This window comes from Apteryx rowi, unplaced genomic scaffold (genome assembly GCF_003343035.1).
Source record: "Apteryx rowi isolate R43461 unplaced genomic scaffold, aptRow1 scaffold_26, whole genome shotgun sequence".
NCBI lineage: Eukaryota > Metazoa > Chordata > Aves > Apterygiformes > Apterygidae > Apteryx > Apteryx rowi.
The window spans coordinates 2,729,872-2,750,200 of record NW_020448974.1 but is presented as its reverse complement, the minus strand read 5'-3'; the positions used below and the strand labels follow the sequence as shown (position 1 = coordinate 2,750,200).

The 20,329-nt window shown below is 39.9% G+C and overlaps 2 protein-coding genes and 1 long non-coding RNA gene across 16 annotated transcripts in view; 1 reads left to right on the top strand and 2 right to left on the bottom strand.

Moving 5' to 3' along the window:
* Window positions 1-5,808, bottom strand: part of PITPNC1 (phosphatidylinositol transfer protein cytoplasmic 1) — a 99,744-nt gene extending 93,936 nt beyond the window's left edge. For 2 of the 7 annotated variants that reach the window (XM_026067549.1, XM_026067550.1), the window contains exon 1: window positions 1,886-3,668. The gene's annotated coding sequence lies outside the window, so the exon portion shown is untranslated. Of the gene's footprint in view, window positions 1-162; window positions 466-1,885; window positions 3,669-3,831; window positions 3,860-5,701 lie in introns of those variants that run through there. The other 5 variants (XM_026067551.1, XM_026067552.1, XM_026067546.1 and 2 more) reach the window with 5 other exon arrangements.
* On the top strand, window positions 4,003-18,824 carry PSMD12 (proteasome 26S subunit, non-ATPase 12). Of its 5 annotated transcripts, none has more exons than XR_003253795.1 (13): window positions 4,004-4,168; window positions 5,824-5,883; window positions 6,127-6,255; window positions 7,834-7,941; window positions 8,783-8,887; window positions 9,760-9,909; window positions 10,065-10,199; window positions 10,788-10,900; window positions 11,297-11,471; window positions 12,020-12,097; window positions 13,954-14,034; window positions 17,370-17,564; window positions 18,340-18,824. XR_003253795.1 is itself a non-coding variant. In XM_026067544.1 (11 exons), the coding sequence occupies exons 1-11, from the start codon at window positions 4,061-4,063 to the stop codon at window positions 13,637-13,639; spliced, it is 1,371 nt and encodes a 456-aa protein (XP_025923329.1). In that variant the 5' UTR covers window positions 4,005-4,060; the 3' UTR covers window positions 13,640-13,872. The 5 variants fall into 5 exon arrangements, 1 of the variants encoding a protein (XP_025923329.1); XR_003253794.1 differs by having other exon boundaries at window positions 16,449-17,564; window positions 18,573-18,824; XR_003253793.1 differs by having other exon boundaries at window positions 16,449-17,564.
* On the bottom strand, window positions 11,261-20,268 carry LOC112966943. Of its 4 annotated transcripts, none has more exons than XR_003253799.1 (5): window positions 20,152-20,268; window positions 17,963-18,046; window positions 14,940-15,078; window positions 13,003-13,129; window positions 11,261-11,413 (listed from the first exon to the last, which is right to left on the bottom strand). It is a non-coding gene; the product is annotated as an uncharacterized LOC112966943 (long non-coding RNA). The 4 variants fall into 4 exon arrangements; XR_003253801.1 differs by having other exon boundaries at window positions 13,003-13,114; XR_003253800.1 differs by lacking the exon at window positions 20,152-20,268 and adding an exon at window positions 19,975-20,126.
* Window positions 20,269-20,329: the final 61 nt, after the last annotated feature.

Here is a 20,329-nt window from a genome sequence, read left to right as displayed (position 1 = left end):
CGGGCGGCGGGGCCAGCGCGGCCCCCGGGCGCCGGCCGTGCCGCGCCGCGCCGCTCGGGGAAGGGACGCTAACGAACCGGAGCGGGGAAACCCCGGGATCAGAGCAGTCCCGCCGCTAACCCTCCCGCCAAGCTGCTGCCCGGCCGTAACCCGGCGCCTTACCGGGCAGCGGCCGCGCAGCGCAGCAGAGCCTCCCCCGCCGGGGCGCCGCGGGGCGGCTCAGGCTCATTCCAGGCGCGACCCCAGCGCGCTCTCCGCGGAGCGCCCGGCGTGCACAGGGCAGACAGAGCGCAGGATGTGAAGGCCTCACCCATTTCCCTTTTGGTCAGTCCTTCGTTATCAGCCAGCGGATTTTGCAATACAAATAAAACTGCTTTTCCTATCAGCTGCTTACTTTCAAAGGGCACACGGAAACTTCAGGAGAAATGTGTGCCTCACTTCTAATTAAACCACAAAGCCAGAGCCATTTTAAGAGTCCCCCTTTTTTTTTGCTACTCAGTAGGCAATTTATGTTGGTTAAATCTTTTTTAAAATCTGCTTGGTTTTCTATTACATCTTTCAGAGAAACTTAAGCATTATTAAGCTACTACCTAATACACACAGGAACCTAATTCTAAAACTAGCTAAGAAAACTGAACTGTTATATAACCTTAGGTATATCACACAATTTTTGTATTGCCATCTCTCCCATCTACCAAATGGCTATAAAACATGCATTTCCGAGAAGCACTGTGCAAGTAATATGAAAATATAAAGCACTGTATAGATAATGCTAGAAATATACACCTGCATTTAAATTTAACCTTGCAAAAATAAAAGTGATGAAATACCATATCTGGGATGGTTAAATAACAATGTAGGTGTAAAATGAAGTATGTGTTTCATAACAAAAAAGAACAAAACCCCTCAGATTTTCATTGGCTCTGAATCTACATTTCAAAGCTAAGCATATAATTTTAGCCCAGAGAGAACACAGTGCCACCTTCTGGAGATAACAACATCACTTTTCCGTTCTGTTGCATCAATGGCACAGTATTTCACACACTCTGCTTTTCCAAAAGTGCATATACCTAAACAAAGGAATGGAAAATCAGAGGGTTTTGTTAATAGTTTGGAGTTTAAACTGAGATATGAACAATGCAATTAATCAATTTGTAACTAATAATTAGATTAATGAGTCTTCTCTCTCAAACCTGACAAGAACCATTTATAAATATCCAAATTGTAGCTATAAACCATAATGTTGGTCATGTATGTTCACGGAACTTTATTCCAAAAATGGATCCAACAAGTTCATAGATATCAATAAGCAATGTCTCGGTGTTCAGTCTTAAAGCTAGAAAATGGTATAAGAAGCAACCAGATGTGACACAAAGCAGCCAAAGGAGGATGATACACAAAATAACCAACACAAGGCAGTATCTGAGCTATTACCTATATACAAGAAATATCTAAATTCAGATCTAAAACATCTATTGCAGTTTGTAAGTGATCTGCTAGTGGTTTTATTCATTGGGAACAATATCACTGGAGTTCTGGATTTCCACTAAAAAGCAGTGTAAAGAAAAATGAACCTCTCTGCACAGGGCCTTAATGCTCCTCAGTTACAGGCAAAACCACTGATTTCAATAAAAACAGGAGAAAGACCTAAACTAGTTTGTCACCTAAGATGTGCTTTCAATACAAGCCAAACAAACTTTATAGCTCTGTTTAAAATAAGAAAACACACAGATCTGCAAAAAGTAGTGGGCCAAATCTGGAAACCAAATACTTTCTAAGGGAAAGAGAAAACTAGCTGTAGCTAGCCCAGACGTTTCTGCCAGGCATGCCTGCCTGAATTTTGGCTTTTTATTTTCAGTGAGTTGTCAGAAAGTATTACTCTTACCTTTGCAACATCCTGTCTATGATTGGTTGTAAAAATAAGACATTTTTCACTTTTGACCTAGGAAAAACAAAACCATAAATTAAATTATGCTGAACACTAACTCCAGATAGACTTGTGTCAGAAAAATGTCGCCTCATAATAATGGACAGAAAAAAATTTAAGCTGTTTTTTCAGATATTTTACTGATCATTTTTGACTAAAGAATTTAGTTTATTGGACTCATTCAGGAATTCCACTGTGGAGGCAAATGCTGCATCCTCTGCTTCCCAAATAGCCAGAGAGGTAAAGGAAGATAACAGTTGCAGTGTGCATTAACTTTTTTTCCTCTTTTACTCACTGTCTGAACCCAAACTACTGTGTATGGAAGTCTTTTCAATTAGATTAGTATCTGGCTTTTATCTTCCTGAAAGCCATCATTCTCTTGTCATCTACTGTAAAATCATACTAATATTAAAACAATGAGCTAAAAAGTGAGATTTTACAGTTTAAAATAAATAATCAAAGCTCTGCAAAGAATTTGTAAAGGGTTACCCTGTAAGTACACATAAACTCTCTATGATATATGCATGTATTTTCAATACTTAGATCACTGAATGACTAAGAAAAAGATTAAGGATAATGGATAAAATCTACTATTATTATTTTTTAATCAAATTGAGTTCAAACAGGAAGTGATTCAAAGAAGTCCACAGCATGTGCTGTAGCTTAGACAGTTTTCACATTGCTAATTGGAAAGCATACATCAGACTCAATCTCAGCACACAGCATTATAACTCTGATGTAAATCCATTTAATTGCATTACTCTGAATCTACACCAGTGTAGCTGAGGTTGTAACTCAGTGACCTTCTCTTAATTCTGCAAACCAAAGATTTTAAATAGTTGTCTCAAATACCCCTTTGTCACATTACGGTTTTGTTAGTTATGCATATAGTCATAAAGTAGCACTCAAAATGTAATTTTGTAACTTATTTTCTCTGGGAGTCTTAAATTAACATCCAAGGTTATATGGCACTCACTGACCAATGTTTCCTTCAGCGTTGTTTGCTTGCAAACATCACACTCTGTGCATTTCTTCAGTGAGCAGAACTTGTGTGCTATATGAAGTTTACCTTGTTTTGGAATGGGAAATAAGGGCAACAAGCCAGTGTTGTGTCATTTCCTTACAATGTATCAAATGCACTGATGATGCAACGCTGCCTAAAGTCAGGATCCCAGCACTCTTAAATACCACTGCATCTCCCTACCATCTCCCCTCTGCAGCAACACTGGATTGAGTGGCCCAAGGCTGGAATACGAGATGCATTCAAATCCCCCTGCTAGAGCAACAGCTTCTTCACACTGTGAGAGAGCTCTATTAAGGCCATACTGAGGTGCAACACGCACATTTGTCTCAAAAATGCGGGGAAATGGCATAAATATCATTATACTGACTCACTGCCACCCCACCCCACGGCCACGTCACGGCCTCAAGCTGTTGATCCGCAACACCGCGGCCGCGGGTGAGCTCGAAACCCACAGCACCCCCACAGCGGCGGGACCTGCGCTCAAAGCCTGGTGCCAGCGATGCACCACGGCTGCGAGGCCAGAGCCCCACGCACCACCGCGGCCGTGCGGCCCGAGCTTGAACCCACAGCGCTGTTCCCCCATGCCGGAGGACGCCTGAGGACAGGGCTGCGACGCTCCACAGYGAAGCCACCACGCCACATGCGGCACCGGCAGCCCCCTCCCGGGGGGCGGGAGGGTTTCACACGCCCCTTGAGCCGGGCCCAGGCCGGGCCCGGAGGGCGCGCGCGGCCCTGCTGCCGCCATGGCGCCCGTGCCGCCCCCCCACGCGCCCCCCGAGGCCTCGCCAGCGGCGCGAGCGGCCTGCGGGGCTGCTCCCTGAGGCCGAGGGCTGCGGGGCGGCGCCGCTCCCCCGCCGGAGCCGGGAGAGGGGTCAATCACCTCGGAGGTGCCCGCCCGCCCGGCGCAGGCGGCCCCGCTGCTGAGCGCCGCCTCCCCCGGCCGCCGCCCGCCCGCCCGGCGGGTCCTGAGGCGGCGCGAGGTGCCCGCGGCAGCGCCTGCTTGGCGCAGGGCGGGGGCCTCGCGCGGGGCTGCCCCGGGCCGTGCCTGCGCGCGGCGCCCGGCCGTTTCCGGTGTGTGTCTGAGGGGGCGGCGGAGCGGAGCCGGCGAGATGGCGGAGGGCGGCGCGGAGCGGGCCGACGGCCGTATCGTGAAAATGGAGGTGGATTACAGCGCGACGGTGGACCAGCGGCTGCCCGAGTGCGAGCGGCTGGCGCAGGTGAGGGGCTGCGCGGGGCGGGGGGAAGGCGCGGCGCGGCGGATGGGCTGAGTCATGGCGCGGGGCGGGCTAGGCCGCGCTCGGGGGATGCGGCCCGGCGGCGGGCGGCCGCGGCTCTGCCCCGATGTGGGGCCGTGGGGGGGGCCGGGCCCTCCGGCCCCGCGCCGGGGAAGGGCGGTAGGTGAGGGCTGCCCTCCCTGCGGCCGGCGGCGGGGAGGGAGAGGAGGTGTCCGGGCGCAGGTGAGGCGGGCGGGGGGTTCCCCCGTCCGCTGGAAGGGCCGCGCCTTCCCCGCTCTGCCGCTCTCCGCGCTGGGCAGACGCGTAGGACCGTCTCGTTCCTCCTTGCGCTGCTGTGCGCCAAAGGCTCCTCGGCGTGAGTGAGCCCGTGTCACGTTGGGCAGGCGGCTCTTTGCATCCTGACACTTGCCTTCCCCAGAAGGCTGCAGCGCAGGGCCGGGACCATGACCGGCATCTGTCGAGCAAACGTGTGTGTGCACCCAGCCATAGACAGTCACAGAATATTYGCTAATCGTCCGCAAGGCTTCTCTTATGGTTTTGTTATGTAGTGTAGGAGATTCTTGCGCACCTCGAACCTCAGAGCAGACAGCCTGGATTTGCCGTTCTGCTCTGGCCTGGTGGGATGGCTTCTGACTCTTTACCAGCTGCAAATGCTCTGCCTGGATCCGTATTTCTCACTGGGAGAGACATATCATACTATACAGAGTAATGTAGAATTCTGAAGGCAGTAGCTTTACAATAGGTAAATTGCAGCTTGCGCTATCTTAATRCAATATTGCACGGAGAGGAGGCACTTATACTGTATGCTATGGGCACAGTTCTGAGTAGGTATGGAAGCCACGTCCGGATTTCATTGCAATATAACGTGAATTCTGTGCCAGTGAAAGCACAGGCTTGACAAGCCATTTTATGTATTTTAAAATATAGTAGGATACTTTTTTTTTTCTTTCAGTCCCAGTGCTGCCATGGGCTGTTTAAAAATATCTCCTACTAACATTTTTCCCCAAGGTATTTGCTAGGAAATACAATTTAGGGCTAAAAGTACCGTATCTTATGGTATCTTTAACCCGTATAAACAAAGACAAATACAGTCCTCAAAACCCCAAAAGAGAAATATTATAATTCTATGCTCAGACCATAAAGCATATAGTTTATGCTTTCTACAGTATGCTGTTATTACTACTAAGATATGATGAATATGGATGAAAATTGCAATAAAACAGTTTTTTCACCAAGGTATCTTAATTGCCTATCTGTTCTCACCTAAAGCTTTGTTTTGACTAGGAAAGAAATCAGTCTACGTCTAGTTTTGTGAGTATAAGCTAACCAAACCTGTCTGAAACTTGCTAGGTTTCTTGCTCAAGACAGACAGTTTTTAGTGTGTATTGGCTAAAAATGGAACTGGTGCCATTCTGCCTTTGCTTTCATTTTTTGAAAGAGCAGTTTAATCTCTATCTATAAGCACATATTTAAAGTTAGTGCTATCTACATTTCTTTTTTTAAGAAATAACATACTTAAAAAATTAGTGCCCAGGCTAGTCTGTGTTTTTTTTCTTCTATGAGGATCAAAGTTGTTCTCAGTATAAGCTGAGTTGTGTTCTTCAGTCACGGTGATAATTCTTTGTCTATCCTGTTAGGAAGGAAGACTTCAAGAAGTAATCGAAAACCTTCTCTCCTTGGAAAAACAAACACGAACAGTAAGTAGCATGCCATGAGCAACATTTATGCAGCATTGTCCTGCATGCACCTTGGTTCCACAGAGTTAAAGCAATGAAGAGATTTGGGGTGTCAGTCTTCCTCCTTTGTTCTTCTTTTCTTTGAAAAGAAAATCAGTGAGGCTACATATAATGTTTTTTTCCCCCTTTCATATAATAAAGTGTAAGCGATAGAGGACTGCAGGTTGTTTATTCCATCACTAATATACTGTTTGTTTGTTACAGGCATCTGACATGGTTTCCACATCCCGTATCTTAGTTGCTATAGTGAAAATGTGTTATGAAGCTAAAGACTGGGATGCTCTTAATGAAAATATTATTCTTCTGTCAAAGAGAAGAAGTCAGTTAAAACAGGTGAATATAAATCTTTTAAGCAAAAAATAAAACTCTATTTGGAGCTATATTATGTATCTGAACTACCCCTTACGGGTAGGGACTCATCTGGCTGTCTAGCACTCGTTTGAATATATTGTAATTAGCTTTTGTTGACATTTTTGGTACATATATGAAAGTCAGTGATGAAACTGATGCCTGGAATTAATCTCTCAACCTCATGTCTGAGCTCCACATGGTCCAATTTGTCATTCTTGGTAATACAACYGTGACTGTTCTGCTTTCGCTGCATACCTAAGTTTTTAGGTAGTAGTTAATCTTTACACTGTTCTATAGTCTGCATGGGAGACATATGTGAACAGGAGAAAACTAAGTATGACGTGTACATTGAACAGACTTGTTGCAATTTATTGTGATGAACTAAGGCATATGCTTTAAATGAGAGTGCTTGCTTTTGAAACTGTCAGACTCTGGAATTCAGTTCTGTCTTAGAAATCAGCTACCAGGATAGCCTAAAGTGTTTGCCTTTAAAAAGGTACAAAGCTTATTGTGCTCAATTATAAGCTGCATGTTTAGTTTGACTTAATTAGAAGTTAGCAATAGGCAATTTTGAAGGCACCATTGCTTTAAGAAAAAGGTAACCTACTTTTTAGTGTGCAGAAATATTAGGATTTTGTATACAAGTAGAATACAGTTTAGTGCTCTGACTAGTACAAACTGTGTCTGGAGACTCGGATCATTTCAACTGATCTTTTTTTCCTTGAAGAAAGCCTTTTTATTCTTCTGAAAATTAACTCAGCTGAAGAACATTACATTCTTTATACTTGACTTTTGCATTTCAGTACTGTATATTTTAGGAACATCTGGTTGTCATGCTTTTGTTTCAAGTCTCAATAGAAAATATCTGTCTCTAGATATTTTGGATATTTTGGATACTTTGCATAATTGCCTCTGTGTATTTTGTATTAGAGGGGACTAGTATATAAAATGTATCTTCATTCTGGTTTTCTAGAAGTAGATACTTCATAATACTTCTAATAACTTTGTCAGTGTTGAAGAACATATTCCAATACTCCTGCTTGCCACTGAAGGATGGTAACTTACTAGTAGTGCCTATTTAGGGATCTGCAGAGATGGAAAAGCATCAATCAGAAATACTTCCTCCTCTTCCTTTCCTTCCTGAAGCAGGTGTCCTAAAGAGAATGGCTAGTGCACACACTTAAGAGAAGATGTATACTAGGTAGGGCCTATAGCAAACAGATGAGATTTTGCCAGTGTATGTGAAAGTCGTGTTGATTTGGTGAAAGAGAGGAACTGCTTTTCAAGGGAGAACTGCGTGGAATGAACTTTAAATGTCATTGCAACAACTGAGAAGAAAGAAATGAGAGAACAGCATCGTATTTGACTCTTACCATTGGCTGCTAGCATTTTAAATGGTTTTATGAGCCAAAGTGATGAGACAGATCTTGCACACTTTGTTGAGATAAGTCTCTTTAATTTGATATTAAATTATTTAGTGCTTATCCCTGAATTTTATGATTTGAATGCATTTGGAAATATAAAAATACAGTATATTTTTCTGTTCTGTTATTGTACTAGGCAGTTGCTAAAATGGTCCAGCAGTGCTGCACTTATGTTGAAGAAATCACAGACCTACCAGTCAAACTACGCTTAATTGACACGTTGCGTATGGTTACAGAAGGAAAAGTAAGATTTTGTTTTAAGACTGAATGTCTAAAAGGTAGAATAAAAATGTTCACCTTCTTTAAAAGCATAGCTTCATAACATTATTTTTTTAATCTTGTTCAAATAAGAGCAAAAGTATATTTTTAAATTAACCTGAGAAGCAAAGCAGCGTATTTTTTATAAAAAAAATCTGTATTTCATGAGTAAAGAACTTGCTGAGACATTTACCATATTTCTATGATGTAGATATTTGAAAGTATTATTAATGTAATTAAAAATACTTTTGAGAACGCTAAAGTGCCATTTATTTTCCACTTTAGAAATACTTTTAAGTATCTCTTAAATATTTGAATTTGTTAGAGAAATGGGCAGGTTTAATTTAATTTCTCCTGCATTTAGCAAGGTGTTAAATATAGTTATGGTAACCAGAAGGTGATACTAAAGCATTGTAACAAGTTAATTACTTTCCATAATGTTCCATTTGCGTTAAAAAAAAATCTGTTTCTGATTAAACTAAATGTGTATTAACATTAAGGCTTTTGCCTGTTCAAACTTAATTTAAATTGTTAATAATCAAGTATTGTCACTTCCTGCCTGGTTAGGAGTGAGTGAAAAAATGCGAGTGATAGCACTCAGCACATATTAGTCTACAGAACAGTAGACTAATTCAGACTTTGTTTTTTAGATTAATTGGTCCAAATATTTCCAATGTGTCAATTATCCATTATATGGATATACATGGAATTAATTAGTTGTATGTAAAATATTAAAGATATTAAAAATATGCTGTAGTAGGGTTATGGTCTTAGAGTTTACACTCTTCTTTAGAATAATCTAATGTTTAAACTACTCCTGATTTTAGATATATGTGGAAATTGAACGTGCTCGCCTGACAAAGACACTTGCAACAATAAAAGAACAGAATGGTGAAGTGAAAGAGGCTGCCTCTATTTTGCAAGAATTGCAGGTAACATGCCATGTAACTCAAAATTGCCTCAGCAATAAAAATTAATACTAACTGCTCTTAAATTATTGTGGGTTCAGAAACTTGGTCAGGTATGTCTGCAGAAATGTCTGGAATTAGGTGCTATTAGTGAAAACGTAATTCAGCTTTAACTGCTTTTGTTAGTTAATTTGCATAGAGTATTTCCCTTTTAGAAAATAAATTTCAATTCTGTAGTACAGAGATTTTAGTGTTAGAGGATTCTTCTGATGCAAGTGGGGGCTATTATTCAAAATAAAATAATCTTTTCTCCATTTTTCACTTGCTCTAGAATAATTGTTTTCTTTCTTTTTTTTCCCTTCTTTCTTTCTTTCCTTCTGTTCCTGATTTCCCCTTCCTCTCTCACCTGCTTCTTGTGCAGTTAAGACTCTTGTTAGATGTTAAATAGTCTGGTTCATGATGCATTTTTCTACACTCAAACAAGTGGCTTAGAATAGGTAGAAAAAGTCCTTAGGATTGTGTTCGTAGTAAGAGAGTATAGCTGTAGAGCACATAATTTTTAGTATCAAGAAAGGTAGAAAAAGTGATCTCCTTTATGTGTCTGCCATATAACAGCAACAGTTATTATATATGAAAAAAAAATTTCCTATCGAAGATAATGAACACAACTACTTAATCTTTTGTTAGCTAAATGTTTTTTCTTGTGCATTAAGTCAAGATATGTATGTATATGCAGAGGATTTTATTTTATTTTCTTTGGTTCCCTTTTGCCTGACCGAAAGCTTTGGATTAACCTTTTTTGTTGTTGTTTTGTTTTTGTTTTTTTATTGGATCAGAGTACACTTCCCTACCTGATTTGTCTTTGACAATGTTAAATTGTTCAATTCTCATTTTAGGTGGAAACCTATGGTTCAATGGAAAAAAAGGAACGTGTAGAATTTATTTTGGAGCAGATGAGACTCTGTTTAGCTGTAAAAGACTATATTCGGACTCAAATTATCAGCAAAAAAATTAATACCAAATTTTTCCAAGAAGAAAACACGGAAGTAAGTCAGTAGTGGATTTTTTCCCCCCATTTTGATCTGACATGCCCCTCTTTGGGTCCAAGTGTATTTGAATTCTCTGTTTTTTGGAATCCTGTTGGATTTCATTTACACAATTCATGGAGTTGTGTTAATTTTACTGTTTCTTACTGTTCCAGAAGCTAAAGTTAAAGTACTACAACTTAATGATACAGCTGGATCAACATGAAGGCTCCTATCTCTCCATCTGTAAGCACTACAGAGCCATTTATGATACTCCATGTATCCAGGCTGAAAGTGAAAAGTGGCAGCAGGTAGAAAAAAACACTACAAATAAAATGTCTGTATTTTCATGTGGCAAATATCCTTTCATTACTGGGTTATTTTACAGCAGATTAAATAGTTCATCAATCTGTTATTCTTAATTTAAATTTCTTTTCAATGGCTATACTAACTGATTGGTTAGTTGAAAACAGATATAATAAACTTGGTTTCAAAAGAGTATTTATAACTAAAAATTTTATCATATTGTCTTTGAAATCTTGAGAATGTCTTTTCTGTTTTATGCAAGTGCAGAAATTAGAAACAGCTTGTGTGATTACAGTCTAACTGGTGCTATCGTGTATGCAATATAAATGTTACATAGCTTAAAATTTTTATCGTTTATTAATGTATAATATTAGTATTTTAGTTAAGCTGAATCAGTTTAAAGGTATCAGTGTGAAGGTCCATTTCTGCAAGATGACTTCATTTTAAACCTAATTTCTTAATAAGCTTGGCTTCATTCTTTTATATTTTAAATTCCTAGTAAAGACTAATTGAAGCAAGCTCTGTGAGCTGTGTTTTCAATTCTTATGTTTAATTATGGGGATGAAAAACCCACTCTCTTTCTTCTTAAACAGGCACTGAAGAGCGTTGTTCTTTATGTTATCCTTTCACCTTACGACAATGAACAATCTGATTTGGTACACAGAATTAGTAGTGATAAAAAGCTAGAAGAAATCCCTAAGTATAAGTAAGTGTTGGTTCTAATAAACAATTCTCACAGAAAAAAACATCTGTTACAGTAGCTGTGCAAGAAATCTGCTTACTTGTCATCTGGGGTAAACAACTTGGAATTTAATACTGTTTGAAAAATACTGCAAAATTTTCATGCGTGTGGAAGTTATAATAAGTTAAAATAAATGGGTGTATTTATAAGAGAAAGATGTGTATTATGTACACAGTCTAACTTGAGCTGCCCCCCTAATAGATGTGAAGTATTACAGACTGTACTTATGAAGAACAGTGAATATTGATGGTAATAAAGTAGTGAAAATATTTTAAATTATTTGTTTTATTTTTTTTCCCCAAGTAAAAATGAGTCCTATTAACATAAGATTGTAAATCAACTTTATTAAACCATTTACAGAGACCTCCTAAAACTATTTACCACCATGGAATTGATGCGATGGACTGCTCTAGTTGAAGAATATGGGAAAGAATTGAGAGAAGGATCCCTTGACAGTCCTGCAACAGATGTCTTCGGCTGTACAGAGGAAGGTGAAAAGAGATGGAAAGATTTAAAGAACAGAGTTGTGGAACATGTAAGTATAGCTGGTTCTTTAAGCATTAATCATGTATTCTGTGCCTCAAATAAAAAATGCTTTTGCCTACCATTTTTTAGTTATAAATAGAAACAAATTAAGGAAAGCAACAGATAAATTGCCTTTTCTATTATGTTATATTTTTCAACATTTTATTTGCTCATTTATATTATAGATATGTATCGGCACAGTTGCCAGAGGAAAAAAAAACAACTGTACTCAAGTTGTGAGATTTAGCACTCAGATTTCAATAGGGCACAAACTTTAAGTCTTGTTTTGTATGAAATTAATAATTAGTAGTTGATTTTATTACTTAGTAATTTCATATGCAGAAATTACTAAGTAATTTCTTAGTACACCTAAGAACTTTTACGAGGAGAAGAAGTGTTTGTCCACAACATTTTACTACTCATTTACATACCTTATGCTGGATTGCCATTAGAGCATTACAGCTCTTAATCTGCTTTTAACATTGGCTTTTATATTTTTGCAGCTTGCTTCAGTTATTTTTTGCACATAACCCTCTACTCTGAACACTTTTATTCCAGAATATTAGAATAATGGCTAAATATTATACCAGAATTACAATGAAGAGAATGGCACAGCTCCTGGATCTCTCTGTTGATGTAAGTGTTGCCTTGCTTATCCTTCTCTTATAAAGGGAGTGGAAGAGTGTGTGTGTGTCAAAAATCTTAAGTATGCAGCAGTGTATCGTTCTCTTTTAATTTGAATTTATTGGCACTCTTTTAGCTTAAAAAGCTCTGTAAGTGGTGCCATAGATCATCATTGCATCATGTTACAAAATGCAGAAAGATATAGCATTGTAGAAATACACTGCTTAGTACAGAAATCTCAGGATTTACGCTCTGTGTGTATGAAGGTTCATGGATATAGTATTTGCCGTTGTATATATCTGTCTTTGTATTATCCTTGCAGTGCCCCTGGCTTCATCCTTAGTCTGTTCCCCCCTTTGTGTTACCAGTGCTTTTCAGCTCTTACCATGAAGAATAAAGTGTGCTGTAGTGATAGATGGAGAACAGTAACAGAACTTCAGTTCATTGGGGTTTTTCTTTGAGAAATAGTAGTGTAAAGTCTTGGGACTAATATTATGTTAATCCGAGTATTTGTCACTTTGCCTCTAGTGTTCAGTATAAAGACCTGAGTTTATTTGCATGCCTTTATGGGAGTTAGAAAACAGTTTTTTATTCCAAACAGAACTCAATGGCATGATGCATGTGCACATATGTAAAAGATGATGCTAAAAATTTGTTTAGATTGAAAGTCATATCTAAATGCTGGAGCTTCTGGTTGTGTATTCTAGTGTTAAAAGGCTCTTGTCAATGGGTGATTAAAACCGACTGAAGATAAGGGGGTTCTCGTCTTTAGATGTCCATGTTTAGAGTTGGTTGCACTTTGGGAGCATCGGGTGGTATTGTTTTTCTGTCACCTCCCTTTGTGTTTTAAAGAGCTTTCCAAAAAGATTCCTTTTTTATGGCATCTTCATTTTTCAAGTACAAATGAAAAAACTCACCCTAATGTCTTTTAATTAAATTTGCTCCTTTCCACAACCCCAGAATTCTTTGACAGTGATTAGTAGTCCACGTGGATATTTGTCTTGTTTGTCGGAAGGCATATTCTGATATCTGTGTAGACAAGCACTGAAAAGTGTAAAAGAGTCTATTGGTGTAGTATATTAAACTTCTAATTTCATAAAAGGTAATCAGATGCATTTCAAATGAAAGAAAATGTTTTTGAATAGATGGTATTAGTAGCTTGCAATGCCACTTGTAGTATTAAAGTATCGTGCACTTTTTGTAAATACAGTATTACTACTGCTGTATTTCTGTTAAGTATAAATAAAACCTTGTTTGCTGTGCTGTAAGCTGTTTGGGAGGAATTTTGATGCTTTGGTAGCTGAAAATGCTGTTGTCTTGACTTAGTGCCGTTTGTCTTTGCAGGAATCGGAGGAGTTCCTGTCCAACCTAGTAGTTAATAAGACCATCTTTGCTAAAGTAGACAGGCTGGCAGGAATTATCAATTTTCAGAGGCCTAAGGACCCAAACAATATACTCAATGACTGGTCTCACAAGCTCAACTCACTGATGGCCCTAGTTAACAAAACCACACATCTCATTGCCAAAGAGGAGATGATACATAACCTGCAGTAATGTGCCTCAATAATCTCAGTGCTTTTAAAGAAGGCATTAAATCTTCATAATAGAGACTATTACAGTGTGTATATGGTTTGTTTTCTCCCTGTCAAGCCTTCCTGGGGTCTAAAATTTAGAACATAATTCTTAAATTCCTGTTGACAATTAAGTTTCCTTGATTATTCATTCAGTTGTTAAACGTTTTTGCTACATTGGTGAAAGAACATAATAAAACTGTATTGCCTGTGTAATAGAGTAGTCTTGTGATTTCTTCTTTTCCCATGTATGCCTTCATCTGTCTAACAAATAATTCTGTGGTTATTTCATTACAGGACTATTTTTTGAGGCTGTGATTGAAAGGACATACTGTAAATAAAATACAAGCCTAGGGTTTTACAGTAGCTTGCATTGAGGTAACTTATGATTATATTTATTTTAATGTTATGTCAAAGATGCTGTTTAAACAAAATTCTGGATGTTTGCATCTAGGAATAATACTTCTTGTGCTTTGGGATTATACGTAGACTTTATTTTATTAACTCAGAGCTGGCTGAAAATCTACCTGAATCTTGTCTGCTTGGTGCAGGTCACTAATTTTCACTGTTTTGTCATTCCAGTTTGTAATGGCTACAATAGCAATTATGCAATTAACTAAGTACTTAAAATCTGCTGCTTCTCATATTTGTGTGTATTATAGTCAGACAAGATACATCCTATTATTTGCTTTAGCCTACTCATAAAGGAGGGAAGGCTTGGATTTTTCCCCCATCCTATTCCTCTGTTTTTTTTTATATAAGTAAAATAATAGCATGAATAGTACAGTAAGTGCAAGAATCAATGAAATTTACAGTATACATTTACTCTGTTTTTAAATGATTTTTAATGCTAGCCATAACCAACTATTCTGTTCATAATTGATGAGGTATAGAGTATAATTGTAAATGGTATATTAAGATGTCCATGAGTCCTATCTCTTGAAAAGCACACTGAACTTGATTCAGACTAACCCTTTTAGCCCAGGTAATTATCATATGAATACACAGTAAGCCATGAAACTTTAGACAGTGATTTTGAGGAGGGAAGTCTGTGAAGGGATAGGAAAAGATGCAAGTGTTCCAAGCAGCGATTTGCATTTGAAATGTAGACTTTGGATATAGCTTAAGGGAAACTTGGGAATATCATTTCAGAGGAAAGTAACTTTATCAAGCCATACCAAGCTAGCTCACTGCATTTAAGTAAAAGAAAAATGGAAAACTGAACTATCAGTGAGGGAAGGGAGAAGGGAGAGCAGACTGTTTAAGATGCATAGAATGCTTACCTTCCAGCTTCTTAAATTGCATTATAATCCCAGTTGTATGAGAGTTGAGTAAAAGCTTGTCACACGGCCATTTCTGAGGCAGGGATGTACTAGTCTTCACAAGGCTGGCCTTAGCATAAGCAAAACTGCTTGGCTGCCCCTAGGATAATGAACAAAGCAACTTATTTTGTTTTTAACCTTGTTAGCAGAAAAATACAATCTTCTGGAAATTGAGGCAAGAGGTATCAGAAGTGGGAATAATGGGGCATAAGGAGGAGTGGAAACTTGTCTCTCCCTCCTCCTTTGAGGAGGAGAACCTCAGGGACCTTTTTCTTCAGCAAATCTGGTCTTACTGTAGGGTCTGGAATTTACAGTCCCAAGCATCTAAGTCTGTGAGCTGTGTGACTGTTCTACCAGGTAGATGAGAGATACTGGACCTTGTTTCCCCAGCCTACCCTCTTTTCCTCTTATCCTACAGAGGAATGGTTCAGTGGTTCCCTGGCCTCTACTTTTTGGGGTTCATGATGATCCTACTCTCTGGCTCAGCTATATCCCTCCCTGCTGTCTTTGTTGGCATTTAGAACATGAGTTTGTTGGAGGAAGTGTGGTTTCTATCCCCTCTGTCAACTACCTGATGCTGTCAGCACTAGAAAGGACATGGAAGCAAGTGAGGGGGCAGCCATGGCTGCTTTTGGTGGTCACCTACTTTGCATGTGCCTAAAGCTGACCTTGAATGTGTCTTTCTTATATGTCTTACTTAACCTTATGTGTCTACTGTAGTATCAATCATACTGTTATGTGTCTACTGTAGTATCAGTCATACCAACCTGACTTTGGTTTAAATAAAGAACTTTTCTTTGCAATCTGGTGCCTTTCACATCAGCTGCTCTATGTTTTAAGCAAAATAGGATGAATTAGACTTCGGGCCAAAATGAGGTACCTAGGGATGCACATAAATCATTAGTCAATGGGCCAGATCGTCAGTGGGCCAGATCTAGACTTGGTTATAATTCCATTGGAACTGATGGCCTGTTGTAGAATGGATTTGAAGCACCATCTAGACTATGAACAATAGAAAGTGCTGACATCAAATGATCAAAATTCAGTGTTGGTAGCACTCTTGTCTTGTGACAGTCCAGCTATTTCCTTAAAACTCAATTCAGAAGGATTAGAAGGCTCATTTTCATGCTCTGTATTCATACCAAAGATTGAGATTGAACAAGCTTTTGCCCTTTTGGTTCAAAATAGGTTTTTGTCTTCACTGAATTCACCTTACACCACCTTCATTTTGTTTTGACAACATACTATCCAAGGTGAACTCCCTTCCTAACCCTATCGTGAGAGTAAGATACGCCCATCATGTACCCCGCACTCAATGCCAGAAGCAAGAATCCCTCAGTGTTTGCCTCCCTACATGTCACAAAGTTCAAAGAGGAGTTTTAAAATGTGTAGAAGTACACACTAATCTCAAGTGAGTAGAAAATAGGAATCTATTCACTTAACCTGGAGGGTTTTTTTTTTTATTGGCAGACTAGTATTATACCAAATGGAAATGAAAGGAGTGTATCTTGGGTCTCCTTGGAAAGGGTTGCTACATTCAAATTACAAGGAAAAAGAAAAGCAGTAAACTTTGGTGCTAGTTCATCTGAAGAATGCAGATGTATGTCACATGTAACTCCTCAATGAACAATTTAAAGGTCAACGTAAAGGCATGCTGGCTTTTGAAAAAAAATGCGCTGAGATTGAAGATCTTTGATCTTGACAATGTGGGATCAATCCATCACATTAATCTGAACTTTGTTGTGCCTGTCTCCTCAATATCCCCTCAACATCCCCTTAGTGCTGTTTGCCTCTCAACACTCTCATTTTGTGGATCAAAGGAAAAATGTACAAGCATTAGTTTGAATATCATTTATGCTAGAAATTGCACATCTTTAAAGAATCTATGTTCAAGAAATTTTATCCTTGGATAATTATGAAATAAGATTAAAGTTGAGATCATCTGTTCATTAGAGGACACTGGAGTAATTCCAGGGGAATTTTCATGCTGGAAAATGAAAACTTGCTACTCTTAAGTCTAATAATCAGACATTAATGGCTGCCTAGAAACAGTTTGCTTTATTGTTTAATAAGATTAAGATTACTGTTGCTATCTAACCTCAGGTCTACCACTGACTTGTTTGTGGCAGTGGGTAAACCACTTAACTTCTGTTTCCCATGATTGCTTCTTCTGAGAGAGTTCAAAAAAATTAAAAAGATCCAGTGTGAAGACAATAAAAACATTGCTTCTGGTATTGCAATCAGTCTGGAGCTTCTACTTTGAAAGGCCTCCTGCTGTTTTGTTTCTCAGAGGTGAAAGCTGCTGAAGGTGCTGTTGGGATGTTGGGCTGCAGGGTCAGGGAGGCTATTCAGTGCTGAATGTAGTATATTATGTGCTCGTTACTTTTACAGGTTAATTGTAATGGTGTTTATTCTGAAGTAAGACATCATGAGTGGAGCTGATTGAAAATTGGAATTTCTGTATTGGAGTTCAAGAAACGCCAAAGTTTCCAGAAACAGGAGTGAGCTTTATCATAGAATGGAAAGTGGATTTTCTAAATTTCCTGTGGAAGCAAAAGTCTAGAGAGAAAGAAAAAAAGCAGCAGTGTAAGTTTGAAATAATTAAAATAATTTTGTTTTGAAAATGTAGAAACCAAACTAAAGCTGTGATCCCAAGTGTGCAGCTCATGGGCGAGCCAGGACTCTAGGGCTTTTTGGCTACCAGCTCTCCATTAGCCCTGAAGCAAGCGAGGGTTTCAAAGTTCCCAACTCTTCCAGAATCTGTGCCACACCTTTCCAAGCTGCTCAGATCTTAGCTTCATGGCAGGGAGCCTAGTAGCCCTGAGTGGCCTGGGGTTTTTAAACTCCTGCTTTTTGGCCAGGATCCTAGATTCTCCAAGGACCTTGGCATGACTCCTAGCTTCCCAAGAGAGGGAGAAGCCCTGTGAGCAGTCAAGATTTACAGAATCCTGACTTAGGGGTAGGGAGCCTGGATGTGTTAGTACCTTCTGTACAGGGCTTCCTTGAAGTTACGGTGCCTGGGAGGTTGGGCTCTCTTAATTTCCAGCAGGAAACTGGAGTTTTCAGATCTGAAAAGATTTTGGAATTAAAAAAAAAAATTAAAAATAGAATTGAACTTGGTATCTGTACGAAATCAGATTGCTGCATTGGCTGGAGGGGTTTTTTTAATCTTAGCATTATAATTAGATCCTAGAAATACCACCTTTGGACTTTTGAGGAGCTGAGTCCTGTCAAGTCTCATGATGTTGAGCAGAGATTGATTGTTTTTATCCCTATCTTGCACCTCCCCATTGTGACTTTGGCATTTCTTGCATTTGCAACATTATACTGTTGCTTTTCTACTCATGGACTCTGTGACCAGATATTCCTAGTCTGCTCATGCAGAAGAGACGCAAGGACAGTATGTTGCAACATAAAAACCCAGTGCAAAACCCCACGTTCCTCAGCAGAAGCCTAGTATTGTGAGCTCCTCTCTTGTCATGAAATCCAATTTGTGAGCAGAGCACATGGGGATTCCAGGAACTTAGGAAGTTTGGACAATTCCAAAAATGCAAACAAGTAATCGACAGATAACACATCTGTTTCTGTGCCTAGCCCCCACTGAGCGAAGGCCTGGTTTCTCAACTCAGCCTGTAGAGTTGTGAATGATGTGTTTGACTGCAGAGATCTGAAGCTGAAACGGCAGCTGCCACGATGGGTGATAATACCCATCAAGGACAGAAGGAAAAAGACATGTCCCATGGAGTCACTCCCACAGCAGCAGCTAATGTTATAAGCTTATTTCCTTAAATTATCCTTTAATACTTTATTGAAACATGTCAATAAAAGTCACAAGAAGTCTCTCTCCTCCCGTGTAGTGTTTAACTGGATGCTAGTGGCATACTCTGTCTTCTGTGCTATTATAATAGCAGTGGCTCTGAAACCAAAGCTTAGTTATATTTAGGCTCTTTGGATTTGAGATCTCACCCACTAGGCCAGTTGCTATATGATTTGTACTCTGAGCAGAATTTCCAAGGTTAATGAGTGTTTGGATCCCAGATTTGTTCTGGCCCAGCAGTTTTCATCTTTCCATTTGGTAAAAAAACTGTGAAAGAGCTTGGATGGGGCATCACATAGAAACAACACTTTCCTTAGCATTGAATAAATAAAGAAGTTCCTTTATTTATTCATACACATATAAAACTTCTATTTTCTAATGCCTTTTTTTTTTTTTTAAGGAAACGTCCTTGCATATTGTAACAGAAAGATTTATCAGTAATACAAGTGCTCACTAGGAACCAAACACAACCGACGCCTAAAATAAATGTAAAGCTGAATTAAAAAGTGGATTGACTTAAGTCTGGAGCTGCAAATGCCAAAGAATTCTTCTTTATTTCCTTCTGCATTTACATTTTTGCAAGGCTCTCTTTATAAATACATTACTGATGAATATTGAAAATATTCTTGGGCACAAGTATCTTCTTGCAGTGGCAATGCATCAGAGGCTCAGCTGGTGGTTATTCTTCAAAGAGTCAGGAGGCGTAAAACGTAGATTTAAATACAAATGTCTTTAGGAAAATCCAATACAAAAATGATCTGAATCTTACAATTATTTTAATGTAAGTCGAAAGAATTTTTTTTTTTTTTTTTTAAAGCATGCTGGAACCCTATTTTGTTGATAACCTTTATTAAGAAGCTGAACTAGCTGCTTTCCCCCGTGCTCTCTCTGGTCAACGCTTGCCCTAGAGGGTGATGGCCCAGGCGAGGCGAGGGGCGCCCGCGTCGGGGGCGGCAGCAGAGCCTGTAGCGCCCTGAACCAGCCCGTCTGCAAAACCGGGCAGGTACTAAAAACGGATTGCCAAACATTTTGAAAACACTGCTAACGGGGAAGATTACTGCCTGAAAATGAAACTGTTACGCAAACGGTCTCTGGGATGCGCGCACAGCCAGAAACRCGTCAGCGGCACCGCTTCAGCAAAAGCGGACGGCCAAGGGGAGTTTTTAAAACGCAACGTACTTTTACAACGTGAGGCGCTGTATCACGTCACAGCAACAGCCGTCTGTTTACCCAGCTTTTTAAATACTTTTTCTTAAGGGCAATAATTTATTTATAAAAACCCTACAATAGTCGCAAGAGAGAAAAAATAAAATAAAGGCACTTTCCGCACAGGTGGGCTCTTATCTCGCAGCTTACCAGCTGAAGCCTCGAGACGGGCGAGCGCCCGCGGCCCCGTTTCTGAGGAGGAAAACGCCCATTCGGGAGGCGCCGCGGCGGGACAACGGCCGCCGGCCCCGCCGCGACCCGGCCGCTGTGGCGGGCGCCTGGAGGCGGCGCCGCGATTCCCGGGAAAGGAGGAGTGTGTGGGGGTGTG

Coding starts and splice junctions, on each gene's coding strand:
- PSMD12 (XM_026067544.1), top strand. CDS start 4,061: ATGGCGGAGGGCGGCGCGGAGCGGGCCGACGGCCGTATCGTGAAAATG. Junction 9,910..10,064: donor TCCAAGAAGAAAACACGGAA/GTAAGTCAGTAG, acceptor TTACTGTTCCAG/AAGCTAAAGTTAAAGTACTA. Junction 10,200..10,787: donor AAAGTGAAAAGTGGCAGCAG/GTAGAAAAAAAC, acceptor CTTCTTAAACAG/GCACTGAAGAGCGTTGTTCT.